Genomic DNA, 23920 nt, shown 5'->3' with positions numbered 1-23920 from the left:
AGCGTCACCGGAGCCCAGAGAAGGACTTCAAGAAGGCATAGGGAGAATTAAGAAAAATCAGAGAATCAGCACTTCCACTGCTCAGCCCCCAGCTGAGAGGCACAACCCTAACCTGCTGCATTCCCTTCACTTAGGATTCCTGGATTCTCTTGTATAGAGATTGCCAGGTCGGCTGAACTGTGCTGAATGTTTTCCCAGGCTTGAAGAATAGCTCTGTGGACCTGGAAACAGCGTCTCTCTCACCAGCTGAAGTGGGTCCAATAAAAGACATTACCGCACCCACCTTGTCTCTCTGAACGATGTGGTAATTCTTTGGTGCTCACCAAATGAGGACCGGGTTGAGACTATTTCCATTTTTCTTAGCCATCATTAAGTCATAATTTGTGGATTGTTGTGTTTTCCATATGTGATGGACAGGGCCCTAACCCCCATTTTCACTCCCACATTATAACATAGCCAAGAGATAGCCTTCAACAGACATACCAACTTTTTGTCTCTCTAGTTCGTCACTTAAGCACCTCAATCATTGGTGATGCTGCAAAACAGCTGGTTTTCAGACTTCAGTGTCAAACTAATGTGTCAAACAAAGCCTTTGCAACCAGTTAATTCCACATAGCATGCATCTTTTTATTCAAGGGTTATTATTCAGTTTGTGCGTCAATTACAGGGACACTGTCAGCTTAAAAAAAAAATCCTGGATATGATTCTCCCCTACAATGCATCTTGTCTCATTTACAACCATGCAAACTGAGTGTAAAAAGGTGCCATCCGGATGTGGTAGCATTTTATACACTCACATTGCACTGGCATAAACAACTGTGCAAGGTGCAAATCAGTGGAAAAAACAGTATGTATAAAACACAAATGTCCCAGCTGTGTTATTAGACAAGAACAGGTTTCAGAGTAGCAGCCGCGTTAGTCTGTATTTGCAAAAAGAAAAGGAGTACTTGTGGCACCTTAGAGACTAACAAATTTATTTGAGCATAAGCTTTCGTGAGCCACTGAATGCATCCGATGAAGTGAGCTGTAGCTCACGAAAGCTTATGCTCAAATAAATTTGTTAGTCTCTAAGGTGCCACAAGTACTCCTTTTCTTTAGACAAGAATAGAGACTGTTAAGTAATTTTTAAATCTAATTTGCAAACACTTCATATGCTCCTTGTTTGCTTCTTGCCTTTACTACCGGACTAGTCAGTTTCAGATTCTCATCCACTAGCACAATGTAGTGATGTTTGGGCTGCAATCAGGAAAGGGGAAGGTTTATTTGTTTAAAACACTAGTTTATTGGAAATTAATTAAAACATGCATGGGAATATTTGTATTTGTCTGAGATTTTGTTAAAGCGTATTCTTACAAAACCTAAATTTGGGGCTATAGGTGACCTGACAATGTTCCTTTCAGATTCTGAATTCATATCACAGAATGGGCACTTTTTAATTTGGCAACTACAAGACTGCACAAGGCAACAAGAAAACAGCTATTTCAAAAAAAAAATCCCTACACTCAGCTCTAGCCCCTTTTCCCCCCCACTGGCCCAAAAATCATAGACTAAAGATGAGCAAGAAAGTAAACAAACTTGCTTTGCATTAGCCAGCTCTGTCTATTTTAAGGTGTAATCACTCTTCCATTGAAGTTGAATGGAGTGTTGCCATTGATTTCAATGGAAGCAAACTGGGCCCTTACCTAGGTTTGCTAAGAAAATGGAACTCTACTAATACACTTCGTGCCACTTTCTCTAAGGAGCTCGTGATTTATTAACAGGCTCTGTTAATGTCAGAACTGACAGACTGGATTCTTCTCTGACAGTAATTACAGATAATTACAACATGTGAAACAGCAGATCAAACAGAAGGAGGGCAGCAAAACTCTGTCTTTTAAACAGCATATTTGCACAGCACATTATTAATCTATCTGCATTTCAGGAGCAGCATCTTACCAGTGGTCCTCCATTCTAATGCAACCTGCTTTCACTTAATAGCAGCCAGCATTTCTGCACCACCGAACTTTCTGTAATCAGTCCTCCTTAATCAGTGGAGCAAATGCAGCACTCTCATAATCATAGAATCATAGAATATCAGGGCTGGAAGGGACCTCAAGAGGTCATCTAGTCCAACCCCCTGCTCAAAGCAGGACCAATCCTCAACTAAATCATCCCAGCCAGGGCTTTGTCAAGCCTGACCTTAAAAACCTCAAAGAAAGGAGATTCCACCACCTCCCTAGGTAACGCATTCCAGTGTTTCACCACCCTCCTAATGAAAAAGTTTTTCATAACATCCAACCTAAACCTCCCCCACTGCAACTTGAGACCATTACTCCTCGTTCTGTCATCTGCTACCACTGAGAACAGTCTAGATCCATCCTCTTTGGAACTCCCTTTCAGGTAGTTGAAAGCAGCTATCAAATCCCCCCTCATTCTTCTCTTCTGCAGACTAAACAATCCCAGTTCCCCCAGCCACTCCTCATAAGTCATGTGTTCCAGTCCCCTAATCATTTTTGTTGCTCTCTGCTGGACTATTTCCAATTTTTCCACATCCTTGTAGTGTGGGGCCCAAAACTGGACATAGTACTCCAAATGAGGCCTCACCAATGTCGAATAGAGGGGAACGATCACATCCCTCGATCTGCTGGCAATGCCCCTACTTATACATCCCAAAATACCATTGGCCTTCTCTATCACATAAAAGTGCAAAAAGTTTATCTGTGTTGTTCCCGCTGCAATTACATAATGAAAGTGTTGTTTTTGAAAGAAGGAAATGGAGGGTAATGGCTTATAATCAGGAATCTAACCATGTGAACTTGTGCTCCCATCAGATCTCACAAGCTAAGCATGGTCGGGTCAAGCTCTGGGATAGGAGACCACCAAAGCATCACTATGTGGTGCACGAAGTGGTGTAGGTGCTTCATTACGTGGAACTCTGCAGTCCTTTTCCATAACTGCTGAGTCCCAGACAAGGCTTGTTACACTCTTCCTGGCATAGGCCATACACATTTTGTTAGTCTGGCAGCCAGAGAGCACTACAGGGTCTGTTTCCAGTGGCTTCAGTAAACAGTCTCCCTTTCATTCATTACCATTAAGGGTTTGTCTGAACGGTGCATTAGTCCATGCTGCAGAGTTGCAAATTCTAGTGCGCACTAGTGTGTCGCACACGAAATGACATGACTCAGTGTTCCCTCATGCACATTAAAGTAGTCCTGTTTGAAATGGGCCTACATTAACATGCACTAGGGAACTCCGGGTCTACACCGGCCAGATACTGCACAACACCCTGGCATGAAGTAGCATTTACATCCCTCTAGTGCGGACTAACACATTGTACAGACAAGTCTTTGGTCCTGAATCTCCTGTGCCATGTAATCAACACAAAACTCTCTTGTTAGTCAATGGATAACTGCACCCATCTGCTCAGAGCCCAGACGAGAGCCAGGTCCCACGTGTGTGTGTTGGAGTTGTATGGGGACGGGAAAGACTGGAGTATATCCCTAGTAAGATGGCTCAGCAAAGGCACAGGGAGCAGCTGAATGTCACAAAGAGTCAGGGTCATAGCAGATAACAGAAACTAGGAATGCTGGTCTCCCAGCCCTCTGCTCTAACCCCTGGACTTTCCTATTTGGATGTCCCTGTGTTTTAGATGCAATTGCTGAAGTCAAAGTAATGCATAGCCAAAAAGCTGACATTATACCATATATATGGTCTATAACTCATATTGCATAAACTTCAGCTGGCCTTCCGACACACTTTTATACTGCAGACCAAACACATCTTGTGTTGCCAGAAGACCTCTGTAAGGAAATGGTCCCGACTTTTTTGTAAGAAGAGCAAGACTTCAAGTATTAAAGGCTTTCCTTGGCTCTTCAACACTGATGCTAGGTTGATGGAAGAAATCTTCTGTCACCCTGAGCTACCCCCTCCTGGGGAGGTGGATTATCTACACTGCCAGAAGAACCCTTTCCATTGGCATAGGTAGCGTCTACACCAGTGGTTCTCAACCAATGGGCCACTTGCAGCCCAATCAGCACACAGTGGCAGCCCATGTAACACTCTCAGGGCCATACAGGTAGTATATATATTGTATGCATGCAGCCCACATAATACATAGAGAGCTGCATATGAGGCCTACAATGGTAAATAGGTTGAGACCCACTGGTCTATACTGAAGCAATAGCTATAGTATTTGAAGTGTAGACATACCCTGAGATAACAGAAGCCTTTGAAATATGATAGGCATATACGGAATGATGGCTCTAAAGTTTAATAATCAGTGGGCGGATGGGCTGGCTGGAATGAGAACGGGATTAATTTGGGGGTGACATTTGTATTTCAAGGTGCCACTTCTGACCACAATCAAAAGCAGAAGTCCTAAAATAGCCCAAGGAAAGTTGTTCTTGCTGAACTGTACTTGCCTGAGTAAGTTTGTGTTCATGTCACCCTAGTGGATGCTCCTACAAAGAGATATATAAGGCTATACCCTCACTGGTATAAATCACCATAGACCTTGTGATTTCAATGGAGATAGACCGATTCATATGAGCTGCGGATCTGACCCAAAAGGCCAGAGACTACTACAGGTAATGGAGAGATTCTCTTTTAGTGCAAAAGACAGAAGTCTGCAATTTTGGGGTAGATCTGAATTCCATCCCTGCTGATGGCTATTCAGCCAAGGAATTGGTACACCAGAGCATCTGGAAGCAGGAAATACTGTAAACCTCAGGAGATTTCCAGTCTGAAAGCAGCCGAACGTCAAAACTCTGAACCATTTGTGGTTCCCCCCTATCACTAATGAAAAGCAGCATGTTGGTAGGACAAAATGGATGGAACTGCTCAAAACCCAAATGAGGTCACCTAAGTGAGAATTACTTTAACACCAGAATGGGGGGAAAAGAACTCTCAGACCTGTTTTCACTGGATGAAAAACAATCTCTTGGCAGGATGAAAAGGAGGATTGCATTTACAGAGAGAAATGCACCTTTGAGAATCAGGCCACTTTTATCTAGGTGCCTACATATGGATTTGAGAACCTGGCCCCAGGCTTGAAAATGTTGGTGTAAGTGTCAAATCCTTGCAAAGAAAACCTACATGCTATGAACCAGGCATAAACTGATGTCTGTATGAATCTTCTGACAGTTCTGTAACAATTGCTTGGAGCAGTGTGAACTGCCTAATTTATCTCATTGGGGTGCTGCTGACTCTAGAATTTAATGAGGATAGTTGATAAGTGATCTGCAAATGGATGAGTTTCTGACTTTTTGTTATGATCATGGAAGAAAACCTGGAAAACGCTCACCCATCCCCATGTTATTGTGTTTGTTGTGAACGTTCACACACTAATTGAAGAACTGGTGTGGTGGACCTTTAACAAAGGCATCCGTTCTCCAAAATGCTCAGTAGTTGTTTGAGTTAGATAGCTGTTAAACAAAAAACCTTCCATGACTTAAAATAGTCTGGCTTAAAAATCCTTCCCACTTTCAGTTGCTTCCAAGAGCAAAGGAATTAAGTTGAATCTTAGAATTGATTTCTGCTGAAGGTGCAGAAAAAGGCATTGCTTGCTCTGACTGGGTAAGAAATATTTCAGATGCATTCTGACACTGGCTGAGTACCTCCTCCACCACTCTTGGCCCTGCCCCAAAGGGTGTGGTGCAGATAGGGTGCATCCGGTTTTCGACTGGAATGCCTGGTCGAAAAGGAACCTTGGTGGCTCCGCTCAGCACCACCGAGCGGGCCATTAAAAGTCTAGGTGGCAGTGCTGCAGAGGTAAGGCAGGCTAGTCCCTATCTGTCCTGGCTCCGCGCTGCACCCCAGAAGGGGCCAGCAGCTCTGGCTTCTAGGTGGGGGCAGGGAGCCACGGGGCTCCGCCTGCTGTCCCCGCCCTCTGCACCAGCTCCACACTCCCATTGGCCGGGAACCGTGGACAATGGGAGCTGCGGGGGCAGCGTCTGCGGGCAAGAGCAGAGCACAGAGACGCTACTGTGCCTCCGCCTAGGAGCCGGACCTGCTGGCTGCTTCCGGAGCGTGCAGCGCAGTGCCAGGACAGGCCGGCAGTCTGCCCTAGACCCACTGCGCTGCTGGCCAGGAGCTGCCTGAGGCAAGCCCGCCCCCCAACCCCAGAGCCCTCCCGCCCCCCGTAACCCAAACCCTTCATCCCCTGGCCCCATCCCAGAGCCTGCATCCCCTCTTGCACCCCATTCCCCTGACCAGCCCTGACCCCCCCCAACCTGGAGCCCCCTCCTATACCCCTAACTCCTCATCCCCAGCCTCACCCTAGAGCCAAGATGGAGCCCTCGCCCCCTCTGCACTCCAGCTCCTCGCCCCAGCCCAGAGCCCCCCCCACATACTCTGAACCCCCCTCTGCCCCAGCCTGGAGCCCCGTCCTGCACCCCAAACCCATCATCTCCAGCCCCACCCCAGAACCTGCAACCCCAGCCGGAGCCCTCACCCCCTCCTGTACCCCAACCCCCTGGCCCCTGCCCCACCCCAGTGAAAGTGAGTAACGGTGGGGAGAGCAAGCCACAGAGGGAGGGGGGAATGCAGTGAGTGGGCGGCAAGGCCTCGGGAAAGGAGCAGGGCTAGGGTGTACGGGTTTGTGCGATTAGAAAGTTGGCCACCCTAGGTGCAGAACAGAGCTGAGACCAGCTGAGTGCCCGCTGCATAGGAAAGGCTTGTCAGACCCATTTCCTTGTAGGCTCAGAGCGGTCACTGATTTGTGGGCAGGAGCACCGTGGGACTGACCTGGGGGGACTAAGTTCACTGTTACAGTTGCTGCGCCAGTGTTTGTCATCTGCTTGGGCACTGCAATCGGAGACAATACGGTGCTTGGAGCAACTGAAATTGCCTTCGGGGTGTGTGGGTGAATGCTTGTGGACAGATGCAGGCACTTTTACATGGGATAAGAGGGAAGGTCCTCTCATGGATCAATAACTGGTTTGCCAGAAGCTGGGAATGGACAACAGAGGATGGATCACTGATTGCCTGTTCTGTTCATTCTCTCTGAGGCACCTGGCATTGGCCACTGTTGGAAGACAGGATAGTGGGCTAGATCAGGGGTGGGCAAACTACGGCCCAGAGGCTGCATCCGGCTCTTCAGACATTTTAATCTGGCCCTCAAACTCCTGCCGGGGAGCGGGGTCCCGGGCTTGCCCCACTCCCCGTGCCGTAGCTCTGCACGGCTCCCGGAAGCAGCAGCATGTCCCCCCTCCAGCTCCTACGTGTAGGGGCAGTCAGGGGGATCTGCACACTGCCCCCGCCCCAAGCATCACCCCCGCAGCTCCCGTTGGCCACCCTCCGAACCCCTCGGACTCACCCTCCTGCACCCCAGAGCCCACACCCCAGCCAGAGCCCTTACCCCCTCCTGCACCCCAACCCCCAATTTCATGAACATTCATGGCCTACCATACAATGTCTATACCAGCTGAGGCCCTTGGGCCAAGAAGTTTGCCCACCCCTGAGCTCGATGGACCATTGGTCTGACTCAGTATGGCTGGTCTTATGGGTGAGTGTTGTGTAGTTTGTTAGGCACAATAGGGGGATGCCACAGTATTGGCAACACCAGAATGAGAGAATGCAGAAGAGGAGCGAAGGAGTCGGTTCACTCCCCACGCCGTCCTTGGCCTGCCTATCAATGGTGGTTGTCAGATGAACACTGGGAGTCAGACAGAAACCCTCTGAACCAGCCCGTCTCCCATGGAGATAAGATCGAATCGTCACTCAATGACGCCATTTAAATCATGAGCAAAAGCCAAAGGCTGGAGTGCAGAGAATGGTTTAAAAAAGCTACTGTGGCTGAGTCACCACCAGACAGACCCCAACTCCTCTGGCTCTCAGTCATGGCCAGACTGTTTCTCACATCACCATGCAGTGCCATATATTACACACTGAAACAGGTCACTGTGGTGAGGGTTGGACCAAACAAGTTTATAGTTACAGAGCTGGGCTCATGGATACCTGGCTTCCCTCTTCCCCAAAGCACAGGCAAACTGACTGCTCCACAGCCCCGTAACATGGCCAGCTGGAGCGCAAGCACTCTGCCCTCTGCCTAATCCAGCCTGGTCTAGAGCCCGTCGGTCACTGTTTGATGAACAGGGCTCTTCTTCAACCAGCCCTGTTGCGGGGGGGAAGGGGGGCTCTGCATGGCTCTGGTCCATCCTCAAGGTAAGGGGCTCTGTCCTCCAGGCAAGAGCCGACTGGGAGGGTGGCTTTTGCCCCTGCAAAGCTGCCTTTGGGCATGGAAAGAAGGGGGCACAGGAAGTCCCTTAACTACAGGATATGGGGTGGAGGTTCTGGGGACAGGTTACAGGGCCCTATGTTGCCGATGTTGCCCTGTACAACAATTGCAGGTACTATACTTACCTGCTGGGGGAGCTCTTTGGCTCCTTTGCCAATTGACAGCTCCAGAGAGGTCAGCTGACTTCAGTGTTGGGAGGAAAGGATGGGGATGCTCTTGACTCACAGGCTCTCTTCCTGATTGTCCCTCAAGCAGGGAAACCCAACCACCCATGCAGAGATGTACATGGGGCACTGCCACCTCCTGGCATCACTTTCCAGCAACCTCACCCCCATATATAGCAACAGAGGAGGTGCCTGGATCTCCACCTCTGTGGAAGAGATGGGGCTGGGTACAGAAGGGTAGAAGCACTTGTAGAGTGTGCCCGAGTCAAGGTTTGTCTCTATGGGACTTGCACGCACCTACCTCCCCCCTGGAACATCTTGGGAAGTTACCCAGAAAGCTCCAGAGAGTCCTGGCTCTAAACAACACTGAGATACAGCACCGCAGCACCAGGACAGGCTCAAATGATCTGGTTGCAATACATTATTCTCTTGTTAAACTCATCTACCCAGAAGAGTACAAAATTTCTGCAACTTGCATTTCCCACTCGTATCTTAGCTGTATTCCTCTTGTCACATGGTTTTAACTTACTGTAATTTAGTAATAATTATCCATGTTTCTGTCTGTAGATTATTAAAGAAGTTTTTTTTAAAAATCCTGTTAACTTCATTATCATTACCCGCATTTTAGAAATGGGAAAACTGAGCCTCAAATACATTGAGTGACATATCCAAGGTAACATAGCAGCATCAGAACTCAAACCTAAGATTCCCGATTCCAAAACTCAGTCAAACCCACCTGACTTGCTAGACACATTGTTTAGGGCTGTCTGATCCAACAAGGTGCTGAGTAGGGCTGGCTGGAAAACAAGAATTCCATTTTGTGAAAACTTCAAGGTTTTGGAATTTGTTTTTGTTCTGCATTGGAACAAAACTGAGATCTTTTGAAATTCTTCATGAAAAAAAAGAAAAGAAAAAAGGAAACAGGGAGATACCCACCCAAAATAGCCTGTGGTTAAAGTATTCATCAAGTCTCCACTCCACCACATATTTCCCAAGTCCCTGCTCTCAATCAAGCAGAGCATAGCCTTGAATCTAGGTCGCCACATCCCAACTGAATGATCTAACCACTGGGCTACTGATGATTCTGAGATGGGTCTCTCTCATAAGTATTTTGACCATAAATTCCATCCTGGACCACTGAAACCAAAACATTTCAAAAATAAAAGGAGTACTTGTGGCACCTTAGAGACTAACAAATTTATTTGAGCATAAGCTTTTGTGAGCTACAGCTCACTTCATCGGATGCATCCGATGAAGTGAGCTGTAGCTCACGAAAGCTTATGCTCAAATAAATTTGTTAGTCTCTAAGGTGCCACAAGTACTCCTTTTATTTTTGTGAATACAGACTAACATGGCTGCTACTCTGAAACAAAACATTTCAGTTTTGGCAAATAGGCATTTCCTATAAAAAGCGTTTTGTAGAGAAATTCCCAACCAGCTCTCATGCAGAGCGTCCTCTGGTCCACTCCTCACTGGAATTGCTCAGGACCTTGCAGAACAGGGCCCTGAACTTTTCTGAGCCTTGGTTTGGTAAGCCAGAAGTGGAGGTATTTCCCTACTATGTGCGAGAGGCAGTGCTAAATCATAAGAATGCTCATCATTTGCATTGATATGCACACCCTCAACAGGCCAATCTGCATGAACAGAGCTGGATGAATCCTACAAAGTGCAAGACCATTCATTTGAATAAAAGACACACAAACTTGCCGTGATGCTATTTGTGACGCTTTTATTCGGTGTTTTAGTACGTTCATAAAAGTGAATTTTTGTTTGGAGAAAGAGAAAGTACCTTAAATTTGAGGATCTAAAAGCACATTACAGTTATGAATGAGTGAAACCTCAGGCAGGGAAGCAAAATCCCTGTTTTATCAATGAGGAAACAGAGGCAGAGAGGTTAAGTGACTTGCCAAAGGTCATCCAGGCAGTCAGCGGCACAGACAATTCAAAAACCCATACCATAATTCTTAGTCCTCTGCTGTAGACAAAATATTGATGCTAAATTGTTGGTTACATACATAAGTAAACATTTAACAATCAACTAGCTCTCTTAGGAGTTGCGTCCTTTTGGGGTTTCTGTAAAGTGTCATGCAAACCTGCGGAACAATAAAAGAAATGCGAAATAATCACAAATCATTTGAAAATATGATAACCTTATATTTCAAGTGAATCATTCCTAACACAAAACCAGCTGGGGGATGGACACACCAAGCTCCCAAACAAACCAAATACACCATGTGAAACATATATACACCTTTTGAAAATATAAATAAATGCTACTTTAGTTTCTTGCCTTCTAAATCTAATTGATTGGAATTGGGGGTGGGGGAGGACTGTTGCCTGAAAAACAAGAACTAGGAAGTAGCGTTTAATCAACTCCACATACTACCAAGGAGAAATATTAACCATTCTGTCCACGGATAACATTAAAAAGGTTGTTGCAACTGCAATGCAGAGCTGGGAGGATGCGGAACAGCCAATGTGGCAAATCTCAGCAGGTTTCCAAAAGAATCCAAGAATACAATTTAAATTCAGTCCTTACCTGACAGGATGGCAAATTGCCTGTGGAGCTGCTCAATTATATCCACTGCAACCAGCGGCCTTATCTCCTGCTGCATGATTTCATCTGTACAAGTGAAAAAGAGAAACCTTCACTAAGTTAACCAGACCCTTCACCCTCCATTAGAACCCAGCAAGACAAAGGATATACTCAGAGGTTAAGAGCCTGGCATAATCATTGGCTCAAATGTTATCATATGACTCTTCACAGTGGAGAAGTTTATGATACAGAAAGTCCCATCTCTAGCCCAGTTACTTTATCTATTGTCCGGTGTTTGCAGAGAGCGCTTTTCATAAAGTGACTCCAATAGATTTAGCAGAGCTTGTCACAAGTTTGCTCAAGACGAGGGGCCTCTCTTTGCAACTTCATGTTCCATATTAAGCCACTGCATCTGGGCTCCCAGATAAAGCAGCTTTTCAGTCCTTTGAAACAGTGATGGCTATTTTAGATACAGTACCATGTTCCCCCCCCCCCCGCCCCGCTTTCCTTTGCGCTCCACAGAAGGGCTTTTTGAGTAACTGACTGGCCCCCTTCCCCCCACCCCACTTCCTTTGCTGATGCTTTTTTCGCAAAAAGAAAATACATAGCACAAGGAGGAAATAAGGAACTATGGGGCTTTCTTCTCACCAAAACAAAGCCTGCTCTTTTGAAGTAAAGATTTAAAAGTAGCTAAACAAGCTGCGGATTCTAACTAAATGCATTTAGTGATGAGGAATCACAATCTTACACTGAACTAGTTAGAGTCTTTCCTCTCCAGAATGTGGGGCCTCACTGGCTTATTTCAGCTTGGCTCTGAAACGGTTCATTTACAGGGGGGTAGATCAGCTTTTCTTAACGCTTGCCAGCCAGGTCCCATTGTACTAGGTGCTGTACAAAGATATAGTAGGAGATAGTCCCTGCCCTGCAGAGTGTACAATATAAATAGACAGAACAAAGGATGAAGGAAGGAAGCACAATATCCCCATTTTACAGATGGGGAACTGAGGTCCAGAGAGACTAAGTGACTCTCTCAAAATCTCATAGGGCCTGCATGGCAGAGCTCTGAATTAAACCTCTTTCTCCGATGTCTCAATCCACTGCTTTAACCACAAGTCCATCTTTCCTCTCAATATACAGGCATTAGAACATCAGAACTTTAAGTGCCACCTATAATCTGGGGCGAACTTGCCAATAGGATCAGAGAGACCCATCTCAGCACCTTTTCAAAAACGCTGGGATTACGGTGCTAGTCTTTAAACTGAGCAACATCAACTGGTAAAACATCCTGCCTCCCCTTATTCTCTGCAAATATACAGCTCTGGCCTGGTTTCAGCAGATCAGTTTGATCCCAGTGAGTCCTGCCAAAGCTTTAAGACAAGCTAACTGGAGGGTGCTAGGATCATTGCCCTCTTACAGAAAGATGAGTAAATATATGCAGAGAATGTGAAGTAACTTCTGCTCCAGGCATCAAATGCAAAGGGGGAAAAAAAAAATCCATGCAACAGAACAGTCTCTCTCTAGGGACACGAGCCTGCACACCGTCACCCACAGGAGCCAGGGGCTGCAGGACTGGGCCTCCACAGAGTCGCATAAATTAGCCAAGGGGGCTATGATGTTAAATTAACTCCCCGACTCAAGATCTCCAATTGGCAGAATCATTTACAATGGCTGCTGAGTTCTGCTTACCCTCATTTCTGTGGTTACTTAGGTATTCTTCTCAATGACAGAGCAAAGAGTTAGAAAATGCCAGGATTCAGTCTTTCTGGCTGCAGGCAGACAGGAGGGTTACTATGATGATGCATCTCTCCTTAAAAATTACTTCCCAGAACTGTGTTTTGGGATAGATCCCATCATCATGGAAACACGCCAACTCACGTGAAGCCTGATTCTCTGGAGCAGCGCTTGTAGCCAAATGGGGAGATGGAAGAAGAGGCTGCCTCCATGGACAGAAGCTTAGCATAGTGCCATGGCTGACCTGGCAGATAAAGCTCATGTAACACTGCAGAGAATTGGGACCTCAGACAAATATGAAAAGATTTGGTACAACTTTTTTGAAATCTGATTAATTCCGAGGGAATGGAAATAGAGGTCACTCTCCTTTTCCCCCCACACCCTCAGCCCCTCTTCCCTCTTTTCTCCCATTCTTTTCCTTTTTTGGTTCTTTCAGTTTTTTTCCCAAAAACAAGGGGAGATCAATACAATATAAATTAAAGAAAAGTGGGGGGGGTCTCCTCAGAACAGCCGGGGTCACACTAGCAAGGGAGCAGAAAGTCAATCACAGGGAGAGGAAGGCTGGTGCATGGAGAAAAAAAATCAGTGTTGCCAAAAGGTGGTAGGATTGATATTAGTTGCCCTGTATTTATTCAAAGAACACAGCTTGGGCAGTGGCAATCTAAGTTTCCACACCAGGGAACCCTGCTAATGGGCCACAACTCTACCTAGCAGGGATATCTTGAGAGTGGAGATCAGCCCCTCTGACCGTCAGTGAATAGCCCCTCTGCTGAAGCTGGTAACAGAGTTGGTGGGTTGCAAAAACCCACTGGACTTCAAAAGGCGCAGGATGGGATCCTCTGACCATGCAACGTCCTCCCCGGGCCAAGCGTTAGGGACAGATGCTATGTGGAATAACATGAAACTGAACTGTAGTGCTTATATAACTGGGCATGTGAGCCAGCAAGGGCACACACACACACACACACACACACAGAGCTCTGCCAGCTCTTGCTGCTGCAGTCTGCTAGTTTCACAGGCCACATTTAGCCCTGGTGTAAGTGGGCACAACTCATAGCAGCCAATGGGTGTCTCACACACTGATGCCGAAGTTTACTTTGGCCCCCATTAGTCCAAATCATCGTGGGAGGAGCTCAGCTTTATGAAATACTTCCCTTCAGATTTAGCAGCCACACCAGCTGTTAGACAAGATCATTATAGCTTGCAGGCATTGCCAGCTGGCTTTCCATTTAACCTTAGCAAACAGGGCTCATCAGAATGTCGATGACACAGGGGAGAGGTGTAAGGGTGGGAGAGAAGAGGGGACAAGTAAGAACTTACCAAAAAAATGTATCAACATCATCATTAAAACATTGAGTACAAAACACAGTTTTAATCGATTTTGAAAAGTATGACAAACTAGCTCTTTGGGGCAGCCACAGAGTAGCTAGTTTGAGTGGGGCTCATGGGGCAGGTGAGGGGAGCAGTTTCATCTACTGCCTAGATGCCTCACTCAAGATCAGGGCCTCAAACACATTGTAAGACACAGTCCCTGTCCCAAAGATCTTACAATCTACACAGACAAGAGAGACAGAGGGTGGAAAGGAAAACAGAGAGGTGAGGCGTCTTGCTCAAGGTCACACAGCTGGGAAGAGAACCCAGGTCTCTCCCTCCATCAGCTGGCAGGATCTTGCCTTTAGGATGCCGACTGAGGCACCCTGCACCACTGAATCATCACTGTGACCTGAGGCTGGCGTGATTCTGTGCCTCACATCCCCAGCTGGTATCGCAGCAAAGCAGTTTTTGGCTTTTCTTAAGCCTGGAGTCTAGTCATAGGGATAGCGCTGTGGAAGCCAGGACCATCCTACTCAATTGGGGATGGGTGGGAACCGCCCTGGCACTGACGACAACCAGCTAAATTGGCACAGCCTCTACGAACAGAGACAGCAACGCAGGTTGACTCCACTGTATAACAGACGTGTTCATAGTTTGGCACCAGCTTATTTGGGTTCATCCCCCGCTCCCCATACAGACAGCAAACACAGCCTTTGATTAGCTTTGTAGGGCACAGAGTAGCAGGGTTTACCTTCTCTCGATGACTACGAAGGGTGCTGCCCTGAACAGCCAAGCTAGACTCTCTCTTCCATGTAAACACGCCTCCCACATGATTTGGGATTTAAGACACTTTGTAGCCCTGGCTCTAGAATGCATTGTCACTGTCCAGTGAAAGGAAATTTCTTCCGCTCAGCATTGCTGGAAAGCCTGGCCTGAGGGCCTCATTGTGAACTCCAGCTGAGATCTGCCCAGTGTAGGAACCCAAGGAGCGGGGTCAGTCTCACCTGACATAAATTAGAGCCGACTGAGAACACGTTGACTGATGCTTGGCTGCCATGGCCCCACAGTAGACATTCCAGCAGCTGAGTACACCCCGAGTGCAGCAGTGCTCTGCACATGCTGTCTGCCCCCCCACCTCTCCCCTCAGCCATAGTGCCTGAGACGGGGCTACCATGGAGGGTGGTAGAGACTCATTAAACCAATACTACACACCCTGGAGAATCCCTCCGCACTACCCATTGGGTGGCCAACTTTCTAATCTCACAAAACTGAACACCCTTGCCCACCCCCTTCCCCGAGGATCCATCCCTTTCCCTCACTCACTTGCTCATTTTCACCAGTAAAAGTAGAGTAGAGTAACCAGTAGAGTAACTGAGGCAGGGGGTTGGGTGGGAGTCAAGGCTCTGGGCTGGGGGGCTGGGCTCCAGGTTGGGGCCAGAGATGAGGAGTTCAGGGTGTGGGAGTGGGCTCCGAGCTGGGGCCAAGGGGTTTGGAGTGTGGGAGGGGGTTCCAAGTTGGGGCAGAGGCTGGGGTGTGGGCTCCGGGAGGGAGTTTGTGTGCGGGAAGGAAAGTCACTCATGGTTGCTGCCCATTTACAACCACTCTACTTTAAAACCAGAGCAGCCTGAAGCAGCAACAGCACCACCACAATTGAGTGCAGATGTTTGTAGCCACCAAAGAGTCCTTACTAGAGCCCACAAAGCCTCCGTTGTGCCCTGTGGGAGTCCCATAGCTTTGCAGCAATGGTATAGCTAGCCACGCCATTTGCTATCCCCTTCCAAGCCTTCATGTTATGTTTAGTTTCTCCCCTCACCAAAACCAGTCAGCACTTTGCATGGCGCAGAAATCCGATTTTCTTTTTGTGCCAGCAAACTCATCCACAGTGTTTTGTTTTAGATACAGAATTTGTCACAGTTATTGTGAGGGTCTGATCAGACCCATTCTTTGCTCCCGCTTTTACTAGACGCCCCTTCCCAGCTTGCACTATGCTGTGCAAATTGAGTGTCACACTGCAACGGTATAAAAGTACTCCCAAATTCCTCAGTCCCTGCTCCAGAGACCCTCATCACTCCCTGATCCCCACAAATCAATGGCTCAAGGGCCTAATTTCCCCTGAAGAGCACCTTGTGTTGTCATTTACTTACGTACACAGTGGGCATAGGATGCCACTAGATCAGAGTTCTCCACTCACATAGGTGGCAGAGCTTTGCACATACTTCACACAAACTAAGGCAGGGTAAACAGAGGCCCCAAATGTTTAGAGATTGTTCTGGAACCCACCACCATATCTTTTCGCTGAGCCGCCAAAGCAGGCCAGCTGCTCTGAATTTATTTGATACTGTGGTAGCACCTAGAGGCCCTAGCCATGAAGGTCCCTGTGTACTAGTCATGGTACAAACCTAGCGAGGGAAATTCCTTCCCCAGTGAGCACACCTCCTAAGAAAAACCCAAGTCTTTCTTTCGGTATATTTCTGCCTCAAGGTTTTTAGGGTGCCGGGGTTACAAAACCAGCAAAACCAGCATGGTTTTAGTTATTTGTAAATGAAACAGAAATCATCCAGCCCGATTTATATTCCAGAGTCCAGCCCCAGAACAACGGCGTGCACAGCTCCACCAGCATACGGTCAAGCAAAGATTGGATCAAATGAACCTGGGTAGAGAGGGATCAGCAGTCCCCGGGCACAGACTTCAAAATATGCCGGCAAGCTTCTCCAAACCTTTGTAGTTCAAGGGTCTCTTATGTCCCCAAACCAGTCAGGGTCTCTCTTCAAAATTCCCCTTAATTTCTGAATCACTATAATAATGATCAGAAATGCATCAATCATTAAAATCCACTTTGGCACCTCCAACTTTTGCGGGAATTTGGATCTAACTGAGGGACATCTCTAATGGCAACGTGAGAGAATAAAATGCAAGAAATAAATAAAATCTTACAAACTAACAAATAAAAACCAAAACCCTCCTCCAAGCAGAATTTTGACCCCATAAAGAGGGAAGTGTCAGAGTCTCCACGAAGTCTTCTAGGAACTTCACTATTGCTATTGATTTCATATGGAAGGCGCACAGCTTGTCGACACTGTTGTGAAAATGGGGCGTAGGTTTGGGCACTGTCTGAGGCAGAGTTAATCACAACTACTCGCTTCCCATGAGTCTAGCTAGGCTTTGGTGGACGGATTAGATGAGCTAAAACATTACTCTCATCGCTAATACGACAGACTCTCCTACTGTTGTTCCAGGGTACTGGAGATTATAACAAAAACAAACAAACGACTTGCCTTCATCGCATTGGCAAACAAAATGCATGACTAATGCTAGCCAACCTTGGGCTGTGTGGTTTGGTTTCCCCTTTTATAGTTGCTTTTGAGTTTGTTTTTTAAAATATAATTTTTCTGATTTTGATGCTCTTTTGCACACCAATGGATTTTTGTGGGAAAGGACAAAATGAAGTCATAGAAACGAGGTTTGCTAAGGACCTAGGTCTTGTCGATGCCACTGACTGTGTGAGATTTTTCCTTACAGTCCATACGAGATTTCCTCTGTAGTCTTACCACTGTCCAACAAATTCAGAGAGGATGGGCAAGGTGGTGTACATTATACTTTGGTAGGTAGGTGAAACAATCTAAAGCAGTGGTGTCCAATACGTTCGCCACTAGCCACATGTGGCTAATAGGCTACTGAACTGTGGCTAATGCATGTGGCTTTTTTATAATGTAGCTAATAAGAAAAATTCAAAACCACAAGTGTGGCTAGCATTGAATTTCTATTGGATAATGCTGGTCTAAAGGGAATCTAAGCAGGGGTAACTCACAGGTACAAGAAGAGATGGTTATAGTAGGTGAATCAGCTAACAGAAGGTTGTGAGAAGGTACAAGTTAACATAGTGATCCAAACAATTTATTTTGCATCTTCTGGCTCTTCAACATTCAGGTATCAGGGGGTAGCCGTGTTAGTCTGTATCCACAAAAACAACAAGGAGTCATCTTTAAGGTGCCACCGGACTCCTTGTTTCAATATTCAAGTTATAGTGTTGCCAACTCTCATGATTTTATTGCAAGTCTCATGAGACTTGACACTTTTCTTAAAGCTTCAGTTCTTGGAGTCAGTTGATTACCCGAGAATCTCAGCTTTCCTTTGAAAAGGAAGTTTCTACCCTTTATGGTTGCAGAGAAAAAGCTTGAAAACAGGCATCTTTAAAGACCAGATGGTATCATAAAGAGAACCTCACATTTATTAATTCTTTTAAAGTCATTTTCATGTTTGAGAACTTCTGTGGCTTCTGCCTTTTCTCCATTCCTGACTCCTGCTCCCTCCCCCACCACTCCTATTTTCATGTCCCTAACTCCTGCTCCTCACATCTCCCCCCACTTCCCCCCACACACCCCAACTCCGGGTTCCTCACTCTCCTGAATCTGAGTCAGGCTGTCTCCTGCTTCTTCTCCACGCCACCTGAGCGCCAGCAGAGGCTCACTGAAAGCACAGGAGAGACAAAGTCCCCGCTCTCAGTTCTGGTGTTTGTAACCACAGTGGCCCCCCCAGACAAGAAGATCAATTGAAGGACAGTCCTGCTCAGTCCCCGCAGGCCTAAAATGGAATATGCTCAGTCAGTGTGTGTGGACAGTGCATGCACAGTCTAGTCACACATCAGAGCCATGAGCCGAGGGAGCATACTCAGATGGACTGTTTGGATAATTTAGAGGCTAAACTCTAACAAGTCTCTAATGAGCCGGTGGGAGCATGGCTGATAACTTGGCCAAATTTGGGCAACACTTTCACAAGGGCAGCAAAATGCATATTCCTGAAAGAGTCAGTGGGCTGGAGAGACAGACAGAGAGCAAGTATGAAGGTGGCTCTATGGCTGGGTGGTTAGAGTAACTCTCGTGAGGTGGGAGACCTGGGATTCAGTCTTCCTGATCCAATGGCTTTACAAATTATTTATCCACAGTGGAACAGCTTCCATAGGAGAGACTGAGGGAGTGCCACATCATCCCCTGATGTGTGCCACTCATCTGAGAGGTGGCAGATCCTAGTTCAAATCCCTCCTCCCCACCAGACAGATGGGGGACTGGACCTGAGGCCAGGGCTTTGGAGCTGTGCTCCGGCTCTGCTCCAGCTCCAGGCAAAAACCTGCAGCTCCACTGCTCCGGAGCTGCTCTGCGTTCCAGCTCCGGGCTCTGCTCCAAAGCCCCGCCTGAGGCTCTCCCAAATCTCAAGTGAGTACCAATTATTGGGCTAAGAATGATAAGGGAGCTCCTTCTCTTCCTCCCAATCACCACTGTGACACACTAGGAATTTTCTATACTATTTTTATGAAGCTTGTGTGTGCCTCAGTTTCCCCTGTATTTTGCATCGCTCCCCAGTGGGTGGGTGGGGGAAGGACTGGTTGATCTCAGGCAGGCTGAGAGACAGCCATTTATGCCTGAGCCTGAATGAGTCATTAAAGAGGACTGGCCAAAGCCAATCACACATCAATGGAAAATCCAAGACCATGGCAAATCCATTGACACCTAACAACCAATGACCCAAAGGGAGATGGATTTCCCCACCTCTCAGCAGGGAAGTTGAGCAAAGACCCCAGCTTGAGAACAAAATACTGGAGAGCTGTGAAGTGAGGAATAGGAGTTGGCTGCTGGAAGGAGTCAGGGCTCTCACCTGGAAACTGACCAAGGAGGTCAGACAGAGAGAGACAAGGTCTTTATACAGAGTTCACTACAGCTTGGCTGGACTCTGGGCTAACCAGAATGGATTTAGGAGAAATGAAGATTAAAACATAGTTTAAGGACTTCCTAGGCAGTTTTCCAGTTAACTGATAAACCTGACTGTTTTGACAATGCTGCCTGAGTGTCACTGCAAATACTTGGTGAGGTGCATTAATCCCTGAACAGTTAGAAAGTCTCTACCGGGAGGCTACCTCAGCTGGACTCACTGAACAGAGTTCATGGTGGGAAGCAGGGGTGTTGGAGCTGCAGACGTTTAGTCAAAGGAAGCAGTGAAGCCACATGGCATACCCTGAAGGGTGAGACCCCTTGGGGATCTGGATCCTTGAAGGGATTCCTCCAAGAGACAGTTCCAAATCTGGGGGCATTGCACGACACTGTGGATCTGTGACAACCACACCTACATTTATCTGGGAATCTAGCCCTTCGACCCAATAGAAATGTAAGACTTGGTGGGTCTGATTCTCCTCTTACACCAATGTGAGAGCAGAGTTACTCCAGCAGAGCCACCAGAGCTACACCAACATAAGACTGGCATAAAAGTCACAGCAGAATCAGACCCCAAAAATTAGTTCTGCACACACACACACACATTTTCTTTCTGTGAAAAAAAGCAATTACTGTACTCCTCTGCCTGGCCTAGCTCCTTTTTTTGATCCTCTAGGGCAGAAGCTGCAGGGATACAAACTCATCTCACAGGGGAAAACTGCTCAGTCATGCTTTATGATTCCTCACTCTAAGGGAAATTAGTCAGACATGGTTCTTGGTGGTGCTTCCCCCTCTTTAATCATGGTGCTGCATTTCTGATTGGGATACATGCACATCCTCACTCCTGGCAGGTCTGGAGCAGAGCCCACAAAAAACAGCTCCCACATGAGCTGCACCATCAACAGCCGATTACAAACATCATCTTGTCCCCCTCGCCACACCCTTCGCTGAGCAAAGCTGAATTAGTTTATACACTAATGATAATGAATGGTTTCCAAATGAGCGTCCAAAAGGCGAGCTGCCAGAGTGAAAGACATGACTATCTAGCAGAATGACACAGCAGTGCCTCATTGCTTAATGAAAGACTCTGAGGCAGCCAGCCGTAACAGCCCACTGGGGTTTCTTTGTTTTTTAGTGTCTGGCCACTACAACGGCCCTGCCTGCTGTTGAGTATGCCAGGGAACTGCATCAACCCACCATTTCAAGCTGCTAATCTTGGACTCATGAGTTACAAATTTCCAGAGCAAAGTTCATCCCCTCCTTAATGAGGGTGGAAAGATGTATCTTGCATTTATATCATGTTATGTGGATATGGGGGGGAGGCAGGCACCCTGGGGGTGAAAGAAAACCTTTGTCAAATTCAAGAAGGATGTCATCCTAATTCCCACTCAGCTCGTCCATGATCTGAGTAGAGATCAGCCTTCTGCTCTCCAGCCAGCACAAATCTGTGATTCTAATCGGAGTGTAAAATTCAGATTGACACAGTGAAAAAAGAAAAAGAAAAAAAAAACAGGCAGGAATGTGCGTAGGATCAGAGATTTTGTCAGAAACACATGAACTGAAGGTTAATGTTGAACTTAAAAAAATCTGAAGTACAATTAAGATACAGGCCCTGAGTTTTCAAGGCTACTGAGCACATACAGTTCCCAATTGACTTGGTCAGGAGCTGCAGGTGTCCAGTCTCTTTGGAAATAAACCAATCAACCACACTCTATTTAGTTTGCAAAGAGAAAATAAAATGAAACTTTTTTTAAATAAATACCATCTGCTCAATTAATGAACAAAATTTTTCTTTGCCTTGTTTCAAAGGATTCAATCATCTGAAACATCATGGTTGAGATTTTCAAAGCAGTCTAGGGGATTTTAGGCATGTATCTCCCATTAATTGTAATAGAAGATATCAATCTAAACCCCATTTGATTTTGTAAATTTCAATCCATGTACTTTAAACAAGCCATTCCCCACCCCAAATCTATAAATGTACTTTGGATTAGTAAACCAGAAAGATTTGTTTTAGAGCCCTATTTGTGGCTCTTTGTTTTAAAACTCTCTCAGACCATGAAAAAAAATCAACAAGAGCAGTTCCATTTATTCTTCCATTGAATCACTGATGTCATTTTCTCTTATAGGTTCCCCATGCTGCAGTATTTGGGTTGTAAATGCTGCAAGGGAATATTTATTTTCGAACAAGCAACTTCCACTAGGATTATTAAAAAAACAAATTTCATGGAAGCATTGTAGGATTTGGATAGCGTAAAAGCTTCTATTTTCAAAATAATTCTGGGCCCCTTTCAAATCTTTTGGTTTTGTTGCCAGGGCAGAATGGACCAATCCCCCTATGGGCTGTAATGCAGCAGGAAAGCAGGTGTTAGGCTAGGAGGTTTAGAGGCCCGGTGCTGCAGTTCTTACTCAGACCAAATTCCTATTGACTTGAATGATGCATTGCAGATGCACTTATAGTCCCTTGGGAAGCAGAGGAAGCCAGAGGATAGTGTGAATGGGATTTCTATTGTAGCACTCCCCATCATGGGATGGAACCAGTGCAGTCTTGCAGGTGGCGCCATACGTTGCCCATGAAACAGAAGGAAAGGGTTAAAAATAAAAAAGCTCTTCTGATTATTCAGAAAATTGTGTCCCAGAATGACTACGTGGGCAGGAGCTGAACTAATGCTCACGCGGATCTTTCATCACAAGGCAAATCCTCTCTAAAGTTTCTTCTCCCTGTAATGCTAAATCTGGACCAGCATTTCAATCATTCTGAGCAGCTAATGACTAACACAGAGCTTTGCCTTGGCTCCTCGTCATGGGAGGATCTGCGAATGTTTCTTCCCAGCCAGAAGCTTTCAGTAGAGATTGTTCAAGTTACATTTGGTTTGTTTCACCATGTGGTCTGCCTTGCTGGCTTGGGATCCTCGTGTTGTTCATTTTTAGCTCTAAATTACAGGGGCACAGGTCACTTTCATCTCTGACTTCTATGTCAGGTTTCAGAGTAGCAGCCATGTTAGTCTGTATTCGCAAAAAGAAAAGGAGTACTTGTGGCACCTTAGAGACTAACAAATTTATTTGAGCATAAGCTTTCGTGAGCTACAGCTCACTTCATCTTCATCTTCTATGTGGCGGTTATGTTTTCACATGCTCAAAGAGCAGCCATAGCCTTCAGTCTGAGTGACTTGAAATGAGTGTATCCAGTCTAACCTGTGACCAGAGACACACCCGACTCCTGAGCACTTAATTAAAAGATAGGTCATGCACTAGTTTTTTGCTCAAGTTCCTTGTGCTATGTACCCTGGTCCACTCTGGCAAAGGGAGGATCAAGAGATCTACATGCTCAGCTCAACCCCACAAAAGGAAACACAAAGGAGCAAGAGTGAGGTCTCCGTGAGAGAGAGCATTAGGTTGGTCTCCTCTGTCATCGGAGTTCCATCTGTTCTGCCTCACAAAATGGCACTGACAGCAGATGTCCAGGAATTTGATGGTGTAGTATACAGCAACTCCTCGCTTAACCTTGTAGTTATGTTCCTGAAAAATGCTACTTAAAGCGAAACAATGTTAAGCGAATCCAATTTTCCAATAAGAATTAATGTAAATAGGGGGGGGTTAGGTTCCAGGGGAAAAATTTTCACCAGACAAAAGACTACATATATATATATATATATATATATAATTACACACACACACACACAGAGTTTTAAACAAACAAATACTGTACACAGCAATGATGATTGTGAAGCTTGGTTGAAGTGGAGGCAGAGGGTGGAAGAGGGTGGGATATTTCCCAGGGAATGCCTTACTGGGAAATGATGAACTAGCACTCGGCTGAGCCCGCAAGGGTTAACCCATTGTTGTTACTGTAGCCTCACACTCTACAAGGCAGCACGAATGGAGGGAGGGGAGACAGCATGGCAGAGAGAGAGAGAGAGAATCTCTACACTTGCCTCCGGAACAATTGATCCAGCGGGGGTTGATTTATCGAGTCTAGCGAAGACGCGATAAATCGACCGCCGAGCGCTCTCCTGTCGACTCCGATACTCCACCAGAGCGAGAAGTGTAGGCGGAGTCGACAGGGAGCATCAGCAGTCGACCTACTGCAGTGAAGACACCGCGGTGAGTAGCTCTAAGTATGTCGACTTCACCTACGCTATTTTTGCAGCTGAAGTTGCATAACTTAGACTGACTTAGCTCGCGTCCCCCCATGTAGACCAGGCCAGAGACACACACCATGTGAGAGAGAGAGAGAGAGATGAGCATTGCCCCTTTA

At 46.4% G+C, this 23920-nt stretch overlaps 1 protein-coding gene across 1 annotated transcript in view; it reads right to left on the bottom strand.

The window, feature by feature from the left end:
- MCF2L2 (MCF.2 cell line derived transforming sequence-like 2) overlaps positions 1-23920 on the bottom strand; it is a 306265-nt gene that overhangs the window by 214895 nt on the left and 67450 nt on the right. The window contains exon 3 of the mRNA XM_038416040.2: positions 10919-11002. Coding sequence (XP_038271968.1) covers positions 10919-11002 — 84 coding nt within the window. The remainder of the gene's footprint in view (positions 1-10918; positions 11003-23920) is intronic.

The sequence above is a fragment of the Dermochelys coriacea genome, chromosome 9 (genome assembly GCF_009764565.3).
Source record: "Dermochelys coriacea isolate rDerCor1 chromosome 9, rDerCor1.pri.v4, whole genome shotgun sequence".
NCBI classification, from domain to species: Eukaryota; Metazoa; Chordata; order Testudines; family Dermochelyidae; genus Dermochelys; species Dermochelys coriacea.
This window is presented reverse-complemented; position numbering and strand designations above follow the sequence as displayed.